The sequence below is a fragment of the Aspergillus undulatus genome, assembly GCF_047715775.1.
Source record: "Aspergillus undulatus strain CBS 261.88 unplaced genomic scaffold BDV17scaffold_21, whole genome shotgun sequence".
Taxonomy (NCBI): Eukaryota; Fungi; Ascomycota; class Eurotiomycetes; order Eurotiales; family Aspergillaceae; genus Aspergillus; species Aspergillus undulatus.
Genome location: NW_027396625.1, coordinates 277573 through 292649, shown reverse-complemented (window position 1 = coordinate 292649; position 15077 = coordinate 277573). Strand labels below are relative to the sequence as shown.

Below are 15077 nucleotides of genomic sequence, written 5' to 3'. Positions count from 1 at the left end.
TGTCATACACATACTGCCTGGTCCCAAGCTTTTCAAGTGTGAAGCCAGCGGTGGTGTTGGTGTTGTTGTTGTTGTTGTCTTGAATGAGCAAAATATCACAAATGACGGAGATGAAAAGATGATGAGGATTATTGATCTCAAAGTCGCTTTGACCTCTAGACCCCTCCTGAGTGTGGCTATTTTGTTTTTCCTTACGGGTGCAGGAGAAAGGAAGGACTCACTGTGTTCAGGGCTCCTGCCACTGTTTACAGTGAGCTTCAATCCACACAACAGTCGCCACCTTCACTTCCCTGGCATCTCCTCCCAGTCTATCCGGGTTCTGCAGAAATTGCTGATGTCGCACTTACATGGCGTTTTTATCCTGTTCTTTATTTGCATCTCATCTGCTGGAGTGACTTTGACGCCTGAATCGATCCAAACCACCAGTCGCTCAGGATGGGCAACTACAGAGCATACTCCCACATCTGGGATATGACCCTGCGCAAACTTTTTCCAAAACGCTTGTCGCTCCCCAAAACAACGGGCTCGCAATCAAGCTGGTGCGGCCTAGAGTGCTCGCCAGGTGACGATCATACCGACGGGTTCTACAAGTACTCGCAGGAAATACTCGAGAAGGAGAGATACCAGGAATTGTTGCGGTCATCGGATAGTACTGCTGGCTCCTACGCGTCTGCAGTGAGTTGCATTAAGTTCATATTGGGTCTGGAGTGCATGGCTAATGGGCTATCTATCTAGCTTACCGCACCGAGTGACCGTCCTCCGCTTCCTTATACCGTGAGCTCGCCGGATTGGAATATCTTCTCCCCGTACGTCAAGAATCTTGAGGAAATTGAGGATGACAGCGTCTGCGAGTGGCTGGCCAGCGTTTTGTTTGTTTGGTCTAAGGTTTACACTCTTTCGAAGGTTGTCGTGATGGCCTTTATGCACTATGGCGTGGATGTAAGTACACGATTCCCTCGAATTGGTTGCAGCTATTGATGATATGTCCTTAATTTTTAGTTAGACGAGGGCCCCGATGGTATCATAGCACATGTTAAACGTGCCGAGGAATTGGTAACGTCCAACTCAATCACAGACCTTGTCGACAATACGGAGAGCTTATACTACGCTCTATACGCCAGGCTTATCATGGAGATTGCTGGAGCCGACCTATGCGCGTCCTTTACCCTTGAATTTCGTCGCTTGCCCATCAAAAGCGCTTTCATTCTCCCTGAGCCCAACCAACTATGCAAAATCCTCTTCATGTGCAAGCAGGCTTTGGATGAACCTACCATGTGCATCAATCTCAACAGAGAGCTCGTCACGCAACACCAGAAGCATTATATTAGTCGCACAACGGACAAGCTACTCAAGACGGGCTTCATCCTGGATGACCTTATAGGATACCGTGAGCACGCGCTTGGTATCGTCAAGAACCAATCCTCTGATTTCTACCGGAAGTGGAGCAAAGCATCTGTACTGTATCAGATGCCACCAGGGAATGTTCTCGCACTCCAATCAGAGAAATATCTTTCCTTGACGCCTAAGTTGGCAGTCCAGCAGGCAGTTCCAGCATTGAATCTCCCCTTTATTGAAGCATGTACGATTGATCCAGATCTTTGGCGCCACGAGCTTAAACTCGACCACCGTCAGGCTACCCTGGCCAAGCTGGAAGGCAGATGTGTTGGAGAAGCCCGCCGTGATGAGAATCGACGCCGCTTGCTCGACTTCGTTCGAGAGAGAAAATGCATATGCTGGTCCGTCTGCATTTGCGCTTATGATTGCACACAACAAGTGGAGCGTTGCTGCCCGTGCGCTGAGCGGTTGTTGAGTCTCATGGTCGCCCAACGACGAAACAGTGTCGGCCCGTTACCATTCGGTCCTCGATGCAGTGCCCTTGCCAAAGCGGTTTTCCAGGGAATAGCATCCATTCGGTCGGATGCGGATGATCAGGAGCTGGCAAGGGAAATAGATCGCGCAAGGGTGATCTTCTCAGAGGAGATTCGAAAACAGCGGTCTGCGGATGCCTTTGCAAACAGGATTGCTATCTGAAAAGCAAATGCACTATAGATACAAACTGTCTGTTGATAAGCTGATAGCGTCGGGGAGTTATAGGGCTAGCAGTTTGTCCGGAGTGGATGTGTTTTCCGAGGGAACCGCCATCGACCGATGACGAACGCTCCGGGTGAGAATGAGGCTGTCGGTGTCACAACTACAATCAAAAAGTCCATTCACAATATTTTCAGGACTCCTGTGGTCAAGACAACTCCTGCGACTGTATAACACCGCCTCTGAGTAAAAAGGACGTACTCCTATGGTCTGGTCGCAGAAGACGCAATACACATTCGAGGTGGAGAAGATGGTCCGTGTACAGGTGAGCACAGGCTGATAAGAGTGAACGCCGCCCCCGTAGTCCAAAATCTACAGAGTAGAAACCAGTCTATTTCACGAGAAATACGTAGGCGAATATTCCAGCGTCCATCACTGGCTCAGCAAACTGGGCGATGGGTCAGGCTAAGACAGCTGTCATTGTCATCCGCCGACGATAAGAAAGCCGCTCTCCCACGCTTGGGCGAACCTCACGATCTCCCGGATAAAGAATCAACCTCCCACTCTTTACACCTCTAACCATCCTTTACCCACAGGATCATTTTGTGGAGAGTGCGTTTCGGGAGAAAGAGCGCGTCTGTTACTCAAAACCATCAACCAATAACCTTTCCTTGCGGGCATGGTACCTAGGATCCCTAGGCCTCCCTCCGCAGTATCGCCGTCCACCTCGTCACTGTCGCGGGCATCAGCCTCACACTCTCCATTTCCACTCCACCCACGGTGGATCTGGGGCTCCAAGTCCAGGAACTGGAAGACCCTGGCCCGGCGCTATCACCGCGCCGTCTGGCCCTCGTACGGGATCACCACCCCCGTTCCCGACCGCAGCCCGCAGTTCCCCATCCTCAGATCGCCATTCTACTTCCAAACGGGCTACGCGCTGTGCGCGAAACGGACGCCGCGGCCCTTCCCACCTCCGTTTCTGTCGCCGCCGTCCTCGTCCTTTTCGGATCCCTTGACGACGCACTATCATAGTCAGGATAAGCGGTTATCTGTGCGGGGGGAATTAGTTCGCGGACTTAATAACGGCGATGATGCGGTCTTGGTCACGGAGAACTTCCTGGGGGTGAATGATGGGGTGGGAGCGTGGGCGACGAAACCGCGGGGTCATGCTGCGTATGTGCTTTGTCTCTCATCGGCATGTCCCTGAATACAACTAACGCCGCTGTCATGCGCAGGCTATGGTCCAGACTAATTCTACATTTCTGGGCCCTGCAAATCGAACAGATAACCAATCCAGACGCAACAGTCGACCCAATCGCATACCTCCAACGCGCCTATGAAGAAACAACACAAGCCACAACAAGCCCCAGCGAGTGGTTCGGAACGACGACATCCGTAACGGCCCTCCTCCACCGATCGCTCGACAACAACGGGACAGAGAAACCGCTCCTCTACGTAACAAACATCGGCGACTGCAAGATTCTCGTCATCCGGCCCTGCGAGAAGAAGGTCCTGTTTCGAACAGAGGAGCAATGGCACTGGTTCGATTGCCCCATGCAGCTAGGGACGAATAGCGTCGATACACCGCGCAACAATGCCGTTTTGTCGCTAGTTAACTTGGAGGAAGGCGATATTGTCCTTGCGCTCTCGGATGGCGTTCTTGATAACCTCTGGGAACATGAGGTGCTCTCGATTACGCTGGAGGGTCTAGAGAAGTGGAAGCATGGACGGTATGATGACAAGGAACTTGACTGGGCGCCGCCGGCTGTGCTCTCGGAAGAGAAGATGGTATTCCTTGCGAGGGAGCTGCTTAAAGCTGCGCTGGCCGTGGCGCAGGATCCGTTTGCGGAGAGTCCTTATATGGAAAAGGCGGTTGAGGAAGGATTGGCGATACAGGGTGGTAAGAATGTTCGGAGAACCCTGTCCCTTCTCAATGCATTAACCCTTGAAATAGGAAAGATGGACGATATCAGCGTGGTGGTCGGCGCTTGTAGGAGGAGAACGCGCCAAGCAGAAACAGCTTCCACAAGGTTGCCGTTGGACGATCGACCGGTCGATTGATTCTCGCATCCTCCCTCGCCTTCAACTAACTTAAACTGCTGATATTTTTTCAACATAATGTGTTACGAACTCATGGCATTGCTATAGGTTTGTTAGTACCTGGGAATCAGGTACATAGTCATTGGGTAAGATTTGCATTTGCATGGTTTGGCGGTCTGGATTCTGTTACTACTTAAAGAAGAAATCTATAACATACGTTTCAACATACTGCCGATGCCTCTAAATCATAACTGCATTTTCACGACCTTATCTTCCAAGACTTCAGCACCTCTAAAATATACACCGCGCACGGACCACCTGATAGCGAAAGCTCTCTACCGCCCCGGCAGAAAAAAGAACGAAGCCAAAAAATTTCCCGAAGACATTGAAGGCTGAAACAGCAAGTCTTGGAAAAACAATCTAGATATCGCCAAAATGAGGGCCAAGCGCTCGAAGAAGTACCGCAAGCTCATGCACCAGTATGAGCTGGCTTTTGGGTTCCGTGAGCCGTATCAGGTCCTTGGTATGTATTCATCAAATCATCTCCGCGACGCCATGAGCGAAGATCCGAGGTGTTATTAAGGAACTTGGTGCTGATATTCTGATTGCGCAGTCGATTCGAATTTACTTCGCGCCGTGCATTCTTTCAAGATGGACTTAGTACCTGCGTTGGAGCGGACGTTACAGGGACAGGTGAAGCCATGTACGTTCCATTCCATTTCTCCGCGCGGATACACTCCTCCGCCATACATACTTTCCACTTCCACGACGGGAGAAGCTAACGAAAGAACCAGTATTAACGAAATGCTCTCTGGCAACAATAATGGCCAACCAACCCACGAACCCACGAACAAACAACACCGTGCGCCCCGACTTCCTCCCCCCGCCCACTACCCTGCCCCTCCGCCACTGCTCGCACAACGAAGACTCCACGCCCATCGACGAAGCAAGCTGCCTAATATCCCTCCTCTCGCCCCTCACCGACGTAAAACGGAACAAAGAACACTATATCCTTGCGACGGCCGACCCGCCTGCGCCGACAAAGTCTAACTCGAATTCAAATCAGCAGCAGGGACAGGAAGCAGGGAAGAAGCGCAAGCGCGACGCAGATGACGGGTTACAGGCTCTCAAGAAAGCGCAGGGTCTTAGAAGGGCTGCACGCTCAATACCGGGTGTCCCGATTGTATACGTCAAGCGGTCGGTTATGATTCTTGAGCCGATGAGTTCGCCGTCTGAGGGGATTAGGGAGGATGTTGAGCAGGATAAGTTTCGGGTTGGGTTGAATACGCCGAATCCGGAGGCGAGAGGGGGTGGAGAGAAGAAGGAGAAGAAGAGGGAGTTGAAGAAGCCGAAGGGGCCGAATCCGTTGAGTGTGAAGAAGCCGAAGAAGAGGGGGGATGAACAGGGTGGGGAAAAGAAGAAGAAGAAGAGGGAGAGGACTGGTGATGAGGGGGAGAAACGGGATAGCAATGAAAGGGTGGATGGGGATGGAGAGGCTGCGCCGAAGGCGAAGAGAAGGCGGAGGCACAAGGGTGCAAGACTGGAGGTCGGTGATTCTGGTGATGGTGGAAATGAAGTGGCAGAGGCAGCTACAGCGGTTGATGCAGCGGAGGATTAGTCAACTCGACATACGAAAAGAACCCATGTTTCCTGTTTATATTATCCACTCGGTATGGCGTTTGGGTTGGACAAAGCACAATCATATGCAGCAGATATCGTACATTCTCGAATCATACTCATAACCTTTGAGCACAAAGTATACATACCATCTCCATCATCCATAGATACACGGACCGTAAGTCCCCAAAAAATCCATAAAAATCAAGCTCCCAAACTCCAAAATCATGCAAATATAGTACAACGACACATACTCCTAGGAGGTACCCAGTAACTCCCTCACCGCAAAGCTCCAAGCTCCAACAGCTCCATGAATTCCTCGATCCCCTTACTACTTCTCCGCCCCCACGCCAGAAGCAGGAGCCGCACTCCCCTCAGAGCCAGGAACAGTCGTGCCCGGAGCACTACCCCCCATCGCAGCAGCCCTCTCCTCCGCCCAAATCCTCTCAATGCGGCGTCTCTTCTCGCGCGCATCATCCCTATTGCGCTTCGCTCGCTCGTACCGCTCGCCCGCAAGACACTTGTTCACGTCGCGCTTGATGTCGTTGCAGTTCCCCAAAGCTTTGTGCAGGAAGCCCTTTGCGTGGCATTCGTCTAGCGCGGTCATTATTTCTTCGCAGTCTGAAATTTGGTAAGTGGTTAGCGGGGATTCGGAGATGGGTTTTTGGATTTGGATTGAAGGTGTGAGTGAAGTACGTACTGACGTTGTAGGGGGTGTGTAGGTGGGAATGCATTTTGGCGGAGGGGTTGGGTTTGACTTTGGTCCAATTGATGATATGGAAGCTTCAGTAGTGATTCACCTACAGTAGCAACTGGAGGGTCAAGGTCATTGCATCCAGATCCCGAAACTGGAATCCCGGTCGGACGATCAATGGGCGGTGAGATTATCGGTGAGGCCGTCGGCAGACGTTCTGCCGATGTAAACGAGGACCCGCCCAAAAAAAATCTACGGAAAACAAGGTGGAGGGGTGATTAGAAGTGCATTTCACTTTCGGAGAGCCGTTGGGTGATTTCTGCTTGGCTTATCCGCATCGAGTCTGGACAGTGGATTGCGCTCCCTTCTCTAATATTTCCCATTTTTTTGAGCTAAGGATTTCTTTTTCTACTCAACGATGTCGTCCATGATCACGACCTCAGCCTGGGTGCGGCGCGGCGTCGCGGCCCAATTTCCCACAAAGTATGAAATCGACGAGAAGGAAATGGAGCGCATATCGAAGCTTGCACGGATGCAGCTTGAAGATGCTCGGGAAGACTTGAGTGCTGCTCAAGGTAATGATTCTGGAGACAAGGATGACGAGGCGATGGATGAGGACGATGCGCAGGAGAAGGATGAGAAGAAGGATTCCGAAAAGAAGACCACGACGTAGGTTTATCTATGTCTAGTAGCTGAAGGTGTAAGAGCTAACTATGAGACAGTGACGACGATGACGAGTTAAAAGAATACGACCTAGACCATTATGATAGCGACGAGGTGGATGAGGACGGCGAGAAGATCACTATGTTCGGCAACGTCAAGTCACTGGCTTATCACCAGCCCAATGAGGAGGACCCGTACCTTGTTGTCCCCGAGGATGAGGACGATGAAGAGCGCGAGGAGTTGCAGATTCTTCCGACGGATAACTTGCTCTTGGCGGGTAAGGTCGAGGACGAGGTGGCACACCTGGAGGTCTACGTTTACGAGGACAGCGCGGACAACCTCTACGTCCATCACGATATCATGTTGCCGGCTATCCCGCTATGTCTAGAATGGCTGGACTTCCCCGTCGGCAAGTCCGCAGAGGGTGGCAGCACGGCAGGGAACTTTGTCGCTGTTGGAACAATGGAGCCCGATATTGAAGTCTGGGATCTGGATGTCGTCGACTCGATGTACCCGAATGCCATCCTCGGCCAGGGCGGCGCAGACGCAGGAGCCGATGGCAAGAAATCCAAGAAGAAGAAGACCAAGGCGAACGACGAGTTCCACGTCGACTCTATCCTCGCCCTTGCTGCTAACCGACAACACCGCAACCTCCTCGCTTCCGGCTCGGCCGACCGCACCGTCAAGCTCTGGGACCTGAACACCGCCAAGGCCGCAAAATCGTACAGCCACCACACAGACAAGGTGTGCTCGCTCGACTGGCACCCCAAGGAATCCACCGTCCTCCTTAGCGGTAGCTACGACCGAACCATCGTCGCTGCAGACATGCGGGCCCCCGACTCCAAAGCCCGCTGGGGAGTCGACGCCGACGTCGAGACCGTCCGCTGGGACATTCACGACCCAAACTTCTTCTACGTCACGACCGACGCCGGCATGGTCTACCGGTACGACATCCGCAACGTGCCCGCGACACCCAAGGACTCCAAGCCTGTCTGGTCGCTGCAAGCGCACGACTCCTCCGTCTCCTCCTTCGACATCAACCCCGCCATCCCCGGGTTCCTGGCAACAGGCTCAACAGACAAGCAGGTCAAGCTGTGGAACGTGGAAAACGACAAGCCGAGCATGGTCGTTTCCCGGAAACTGGAGGTCGGCAAGGTCTTTTCGACGACTTTTGCGCCGGACTCTGAGGTTGGCTTCCGCTTGGCTGTGGCCGGGAGCAAGGGTACTGTGCAGGTTTGGGATACGTCTACCAATGGAGCTGTGCGGAGGGCGTTCGTCGGGCGTATGCCGTCACTTCAGGGCGAGGTGAAGGAGCGTATGGTGGGCATGCAGCCTGATCAGGATGAGTCGGATGATGATGGTGCGCCGGAGACTGGAGTTGCCGGGGGTGCAGATGGCTGGGAGTCGATGGATGAGGATTAAATTCTCAAGCCAAGGATACGTCCAATCTTGAGACTTGCGGACTCGATACAATGGCGGCTATATTAGATTCATGACTGGTTTATATAGCGCACCTGATTAGTCGTTAGTTTACATCAATAAAAGTTGAGATACCCATATAAATGCACTATTCCACATCTCCTGATCTTTATTATAGTGTTCATATGAATTCTTGTTTTTGGTTCATGGTCTCCAACAATGTCATCGCTCGCTGATCCATCTCTCCCTTCGCACGATCAGCGAGACACCCACAAATGTCTACTTCCTGGTTCCTCTACGCTCCCGAAACTCTTCAAAGCCCTAAACAAGCAATATAATCTGTCCGTATGACGAACGGCATTACCTGGTTTACAAATTCACCGTTCAAAGACGGCGCCGGCTCTTCGCAAATTGCTGACTCCGAGCGAGCTACGCTCTCGGAAGAATGGGATTATACTAGAGGGTAAGAAAGACATGCAGGTGAGCGCATTTAGTTTCCGGCCTTATGTATGGAGGAGAATCTTGAGTGGTGGCTTAAGATGGACAAGGTGGGCATCAATAGCCCTAACTTAGGATGGTTGCCCTCTGGTTACAATAGGCTAAGCACCCGTGAGAACAACAATATCTTCTATAGTTCGACATATACATAGGATTCTATCAGGACTCGTCCTATAGTAGCCCTGGGCTTCTCCAGTCCCAAAATGAAACCGCTCGTTACCTAGACCAATCAGGTAGAACAGACAATTTTCGAGATGCCGCTCAGGTTGAGCAAGACGTAGAGAAGCTCGACGTTTCGCCGAACCTATGCCAGAGAAGAACCAGATGGGTTCTGTACGATATATTGTAGCCTAAAATATACTCCCTGAACCGGCATAAGAGCAGAGTTTCAGATACTGGACCATCCTTGCCCAAGGGCTACGAAGAGGCACGTGATGTGGTTCTGGGCAGTGATCGCTCGGAGTGAGTAATCAAAACGATCAATCGTGTGACGCGGCAGTTCTCTTCAGCTGCATGAACCATTTGCTGGATGCGTTGTTCCTACAGCTGTTCCTGGTCCGACGAGTCCGCTTGCCTGGGTTGTTGAAAATATGAGTTCCGACTGCCCCATGTAGTTCTCAACCAGCCCACAGCGTGTCCAGGCCGGGACAAACCGTGGGTTTGCCCTATGGTTTACGGAGTACACTTTTTCAGGGACCGCCCCACGACAGTGGGGAAGCGAGCGACTTGTCTAGCCAGCACTAAACCACGGTTCCCAGGTTCAGGTTCAACAGCGTCGGGATGATTTGGCCCTGGCCAGCAAAGCAGATGACACCCGATTGCTTTTTTCTCAGGTTGTGTGCATATCTGTAGATGACGCAGATGGTCGAGACTTCCACGTCCACGACCCTCGCATATTGCCGATGACGATGCTCTCCGCCGGTGCGAAATGGATGCAGCGCCCAAGGAGCAAGTCTTATCAGTCTGAGACGAGTCGGTGGAAAATGGCTGTTTCATCCCCCACTTCTGAAGCAGATTGGCGTTTCCAGAGGCCGCCGCCATGCCGTTCCTGGCGCCAAACCGAGCCCGGTGCACTGCTTAGGCTGACCCGGCACAGCGTGACTGGTCGGCTTTGATGAAGTCTGATTGTCGTCCGACAGGCCTCCGCCAATTACATGTTGAGAGCCATATTGGTTATCTGCCGCCTTGAATTCAGGACGTCACCTTCTCAGTTGACTCCTCCAAATGACGATCGGACGTGGAAGTGTGACAACCTACAAGCTGAAGACGCACCGAGTGGATGTATCAGCTGGCCCTGTCGTCTGGTCTTGCCTGTCGGAGAAGCGGCATCTGCTCGTCGCTGTAAAACTCGCTGTAAATTTGGGTAGAAGTTCGAGGCCCTGGGCCTCAGCCTTAGCCAAACCATGGGGTTGGAGAGTGCCAAACCATGGTTCATGGTGAAAAATCGAAAATCGCTCAGCAACTATCCCAAGGAGGCGAAAGAAGGACCCTGCAGTAACTACGACTAAGTAGAGTCTCCTCTGGCTCGGGGCGTTGAGTCGAACAAAGATTCGCGGTTCGACGGGGGCAAGTTGGCCCGACCAGAGTTCAGGCTGCCGAGACCCTTTGCGCTCTCTCGTGGAGTCCCGAGTCGCCTCTGTTCTTAGTCTTCAACACCCGCCCTCCCTCGCTTCTGGCCTTCCCTCCTCTTCTCTTCCAGGTTCCTTCCTGGATTCCGTCTGCTCTCTTTTCCAATTCTCCAGTCCTTGATCGGAGTGTCCTAGATTCTCTCCTTAATCTAGCTCCTGGTCGCTGGTTTTATATTCTTCAACCCTCTTTTTCTCTCTGGCGAGTCCTGGTTGTCCGCCGAGATCTTCACTGTACAATCTTGCGCTGCTGCAGCAACTCGACACCCCTTGAGTCAGGCAGCCACTCTTCTGAGAAGACTCGAAACACCATTACCGACTCTCTTCTGCTGTGCAAAAGAGAAAAATAGGGAAATTCGGCTCCTGCGACCATTCATTGATTCATCGAACGATTTCTGTCTACGAGACTACGTCCGAATCTGATAACGGATATCCGTTGACTGATCTTCCATTCTTTACGAATCCCCGCATCCGCAATCGTCCATCACACATTCTTGTCTTCCCCGCTTAGGGAATATCCATCGAAAGCACTCGCAAACAATCATTAGGAGGCTCCAAAAGCAGGAAAACAGCAAGGCAATAGGGACATTTATTGTCAAACCTGTTCCAGAAACTCGACTTCGGCACTCGATATACTTGCAATCATCCGCCATGTCGGGTCTCACCAGAGCGTTCACCAAGCGCAGCAAGCGTATTGAGGTGTCTTCGCCGATGCCTTACCGCGACGGTCAGGTCAAATTCTCGTCCGGTACAATCAAGCGAGGCAAGATTTCCGCACCGGTGGAACTCTTATCGACTACAAACATGCTTGCCTATAACGCTCCAGATCTTCACTCGTCTTCGTCTTCGTCTTCGTCTTCCACATCGTCGTTGCAATCGCCCGATGACTCGGATCTTTCGTTCTCTCAACACAGTTTTCCATCGCCGCTCACTACACCTGAGGATTCGCCCATCGAACCGAATCCCCTCTCAGGATATTTCCCGAAACGGTCAGCAACCATCACAAGCCACCCGCGATCCTCGTCTTCAACGACTTCTTCGAACGACGCACCCATGGTCCCTCGGCGCGCGCTATCCCACACCAAGCGGAACCACCAGGAGTTGGCACGCCAGCGTTCTCTCAGGCGCGAAACTCCCCCGAGCAATGTCCCGTCGCAACCAGCTTACGAGGATTTCAATGCGGATCCACATCCGTTCGGAAAAGAGTTGGAGCAAGTCAACGAGGTGGTCGAGGAGTTCGGAGGCGCGCCTCTTTTCGACGAGGAGGAGCGAATCCTGCATAGAAAGGGACTGAAGAAGTTTTCAGTGGACGACTACCTTGTGGAGATCGAAGATCTCTACGGCAATATCTTCAACGATCGGCTGGGCCCGATGGCTTCCACAACATGGCTATGAACCTTAAAAATGCCTAATACCTCTCAACTCCTGCGGAGGACGAGGCTTGATACTCGGTTTCCAGCCGGTATCATTTTTACGACCAACTAATTTTCACTCTTTACGACCTGTCACTTACTCTTGTTCTGATTACTGTTCGCTATATACCATTGGAGGTATTGCTACGGTACAATACTCTCACACTGTCTTTCTGTTCGTGTGATTCTATTTGTGATGTGCTATGGATGCTGTATAATGCTTCCGGTGGAGGCTGTTTTAGGAGGTTTTTGCGGAGACGGTTAGGTGGTTCTAGATCTTAAATGAATGGAAAGGAAGCAAATACCACAAGAACAGCTTAAAAAAAAAAGTATCTGGGAAGAGTAGCAATATAGCCTAATAAGGCAAGATGTAGGGTCGCGTTTATCACGCGCTGGTCACGAGTCGTTGCGGCCTCAGGCTCCAATGCCCCACAGAAAAAATCGAGCAGAGTCCACTTTTGCTTCTCCGCTTCGACTTTCTTGAGGTCAACGACGCCTTTCCCTCCTCCTTCAGTGCTCAGTCTTATCGTTGAAAGCCTGCTATCATCCCAGTCCACACATAGGAGTAGATCCCATGAGTCCTCGCGTGTGATGGACGGACTGATGAAGCTCTCGTTGCATCCCCCCTTCCAGAGCGCCTAACCTTTGTAGTCACGCAGTGTCGTGTGCTTGGTTTCTATTTCTTTCTGTTTGCCCTTTGGAGCCCTCTGGAGCGCATCAAAAATCGCAGTTGCAGGCACTGCCTCTATTTCTTCAAAAGCTTAGAATTTCTTTTCTGTGTTATTACCCATGGTCTCCCTCGCCAGCGCCTTGCGCGGTCCAGCGACGGGACTACGAACGCCTTCAAAAATGATAGCAACGTCGTCTCCAGCTTCTATATTGAAGACCTCTAAAACACCGACGTCGGCTTCCGGGATAAAGCATAGGATGGAAGATCTGGACCTCTCCCTTTCCCCCGCATCATCCATCGCCTCCGACACAGACGCCCTGCCCAGTCCCCGGAAAAAGACCCGGGTCCAGTTCGATGAGGATGTGGAAATGCGCGAGATTCCATACAGCAACAAGACGCAAGCCGGAAGCGATGGGACAACGGATAAGAGCGCCGCTGTGGTGCGAGAGGAGGTACGGCGGGCCATCCAACGGCATGTTACGGGCGGCGACAGCGAGGCTTACGACCGCGTCAAAGAGGTGTTCACCATTGATCCCCGGCGGCGGGATGCGAATGGCATCCCACCATCAAATGTACCTACACACAATACACTGAAACATCATCTTATGGGTCTCCTGTCGAATGTGGCGGCCTTGGATCGCAGCTGCAATGGGTTGGTGCAAGCAGTGCTGGACAGCGAGTGGCTCGGGCGCGACGAGTCGTACATCAAGCTGTATATCCGGTTTTTGGGTAACCTTGCGGCAGCGCAGGGGAGCTATCTGGGGTCTGTGCTTAAGATGTTGACCAACTACATGGGCGAGCTTCCTAAAGGCACGGGGAAACTCCCTGGGTATCCGCACGTCCACCCCGCCGAAGCCTACACACGCGTTCATATGGCACTGCGTCACGTTATGCAGCTTGTACCCTCAGGAAGCGGGTCATTATCTCCCATCTTATCCTCTCAATTCCCTTTCGATATCGATTCAGCAAAGGCCAACATCGCCTACACGCAAAACCTCGTCAGGGTTATTCGATATGCTCCGGAGCTCCAAGCGGACATTCTCGCCCTCATCACAGAAAAGCTGGTCAAGATCGATGTGCAGATCCAAGTGGACATGGAAGAACTCGAGGACGAAGAGGGCGAGGACGTTCTTCACGACATCTCTCCAGAAGCCGTGATATTCGCCGAAGATCTAGACGACGATGACGATGATAACGCCTCCGTTATGAGCGATGATTCCGTCGAGCCAGAGTCACGGCGGCTCAAGACCATCAAGGAAAACATACTCAAGCTGGACGGCATGATTGACACACTATTCGACTACTACGCACCCCCTTTCACATCAGGCACCCTTGACGACAAGGAAAACGCGCTCGACCTCCTCCTCAGTCACTTCCAAACCATCATCCTCCCCACCTACCGCTCCCGCCACTCCCAATTCCTTCTCTTCCACTTCTCCCAATCCTCCCCAACCCTCGTCGACCGCTTCGCCGCCACGTGCATCCACCTCATCTTCAACAAAGCGCAGCCCGCCATCCTGCGCCAATCCGCAGCCGCCTACCTCGCCAGCTTCGTCGCCCGAGGCGCCCACATCTCTGGCGAAGTCATCCGCGACGTCTTCGACCTCCTAGGGACCCACCTCAACACCCTCCGCCTCGACTACGAACCCTCCTGTCGCGGCCCCGACCTCCGCCGCTTCGGCCCCTTCTACTCAACCGCCCAAGCACTCCTCTACATCTTCTGCTTCCGCTGGCGCGACCTCACAATCGCCGCCTTTGAAGGCGACACCCCCGAGCAAATCGACGAACTCGAACCAGAAGACATCGCCTTTCCCCCCTCCATCAAGGAAGTCCTCCACAAAGCCATCCTCTCCAAACTCAACCCGCTAAAGGTCTGCTCCCCCGCCATCGTCTCCCAATTCGCCCGCATGTCCCAACACCTCAATTTCATCTACGTCTTTACAATCCTCGAAACGAACAAGCGGCTGCGTATGTCGACGTATCGCAATATCGCGGCCCTCGCGGATCCAAGGTTTAGTCAGGTCGAGCGCGAGACCCGCGCCGGTGATGATCTGGGTTATCAGCTTGATGCTTACTTCCCGTTTGACCCCTACCAGCTGCCAAGGAGTCGGCGGTGGCTAGAGGGTGATTACGTTAATTGGCGTGGGATTCCCGGGCTGGATGATCAGGATGGAGATGATGATAGTGATGAGGCTGAGGAGGGGTCTGAGAATGAGGAGGACGGGTATAGTGATGGGACGGAGACAGATGATGAATGATTGAATGAGATGATTGAGCATTTATTTGAATCTTGTATAAAAGGATATGTTCAGCATATCTATCATGTGATACCAGAATGTTGGTAAAAAAAAATTTGAAATATATATGATGATATATAACCTCACAATATCTGTATATCGAATATCCAAGTA

At 52.3% G+C, this 15077-nt stretch overlaps 5 protein-coding genes across 5 annotated transcripts; 4 read left to right on the top strand and 1 right to left on the bottom strand.

The window, feature by feature from the left end:
* Positions 1-435: 435 nt before the first annotated feature.
* BDV17DRAFT_281518 (uncharacterized protein) lies at positions 436-5686 on the top strand (the record flags this gene model as incomplete). Its single annotated transcript, XM_073760036.1, has 9 exons — positions 436-675; positions 736-939; positions 1000-1994; positions 2719-3201; positions 3264-3928; positions 3983-4058; positions 4509-4591; positions 4682-4771; positions 4863-5686. 9 exons carry the CDS (start codon positions 436-438, stop codon positions 5684-5686), a joined length of 3660 nt encoding a protein of 1219 aa, XP_073616104.1.
* A 38-nt stretch (positions 5687-5724) lies between these two features.
* BDV17DRAFT_262232 (COX assembly mitochondrial protein) lies at positions 5725-6516 on the bottom strand. Its single transcript, XM_073757763.1, has 2 exons — positions 6386-6516; positions 5725-6306 (listed from the first exon to the last, which is right to left on the bottom strand). Exons 1-2 carry the CDS (start codon positions 6417-6419, stop codon positions 6017-6019), a joined length of 324 nt encoding a protein of 107 aa, XP_073616103.1. The 5' UTR covers positions 6420-6516; the 3' UTR covers positions 5725-6016.
* A 138-nt stretch (positions 6517-6654) lies between these two features.
* Positions 6655-8623, top strand: BDV17DRAFT_78618 (rRNA-processing protein PWP1). Its single transcript, XM_073765137.1, has 2 exons — positions 6655-7048; positions 7102-8623. The coding sequence occupies exons 1-2, from the start codon at positions 6798-6800 to the stop codon at positions 8462-8464; spliced, it is 1614 nt and encodes a 537-aa protein (XP_073616102.1). The 5' UTR covers positions 6655-6797; the 3' UTR covers positions 8465-8623.
* A 2612-nt stretch (positions 8624-11235) lies between these two features.
* Positions 11236-11979, top strand: BDV17DRAFT_290915 (uncharacterized protein; the record flags this gene model as incomplete). Its single annotated transcript, XM_073762014.1, has 1 exon — positions 11236-11979. The coding sequence occupies one exon, from the start codon at positions 11236-11238 to the stop codon at positions 11977-11979; it is 744 nt and encodes a 247-aa protein (XP_073616101.1).
* A 707-nt stretch (positions 11980-12686) lies between these two features.
* BDV17DRAFT_78567 (rDNA-binding RNA polymerase I transcriptional factor) lies at positions 12687-15061 on the top strand. The gene has a single exon (XM_073765135.1). It carries the CDS (start codon positions 12786-12788, stop codon positions 14922-14924), a length of 2139 nt encoding a protein of 712 aa, XP_073616100.1. The 5' UTR covers positions 12687-12785; the 3' UTR covers positions 14925-15061.
* Positions 15062-15077: the final 16 nt, after the last annotated feature.

Excerpts from the sequence above, each read along its gene's own strand:
- BDV17DRAFT_78618 (XM_073765137.1), top strand. The coding sequence starts at position 6,798 with ATGTCGTCCATGATCACGACCTCAGCCTGGGTGCGGCGCGGCGTCGCG. Across the intron at positions 7,049-7,101 it reads TCCGAAAAGAAGACCACGAC|TGACGACGATGACGAGTTAA; the intron begins GTAGGTTTATCT and ends ACTATGAGACAG.
- BDV17DRAFT_78567 (XM_073765135.1), top strand. The coding sequence starts at position 12,786 with ATGGTCTCCCTCGCCAGCGCCTTGCGCGGTCCAGCGACGGGACTACGA.
- BDV17DRAFT_262232 (XM_073757763.1), bottom strand. The coding sequence starts at position 6,419 with ATGCATTCCCACCTACACACCCCCTACAACGTCA. Across the intron at positions 6,307-6,385 it reads ACACACCCCCTACAACGTCA|ACTGCGAAGAAATAATGACC; the intron begins GTACGTACTTCA and ends ACCAAATTTCAG.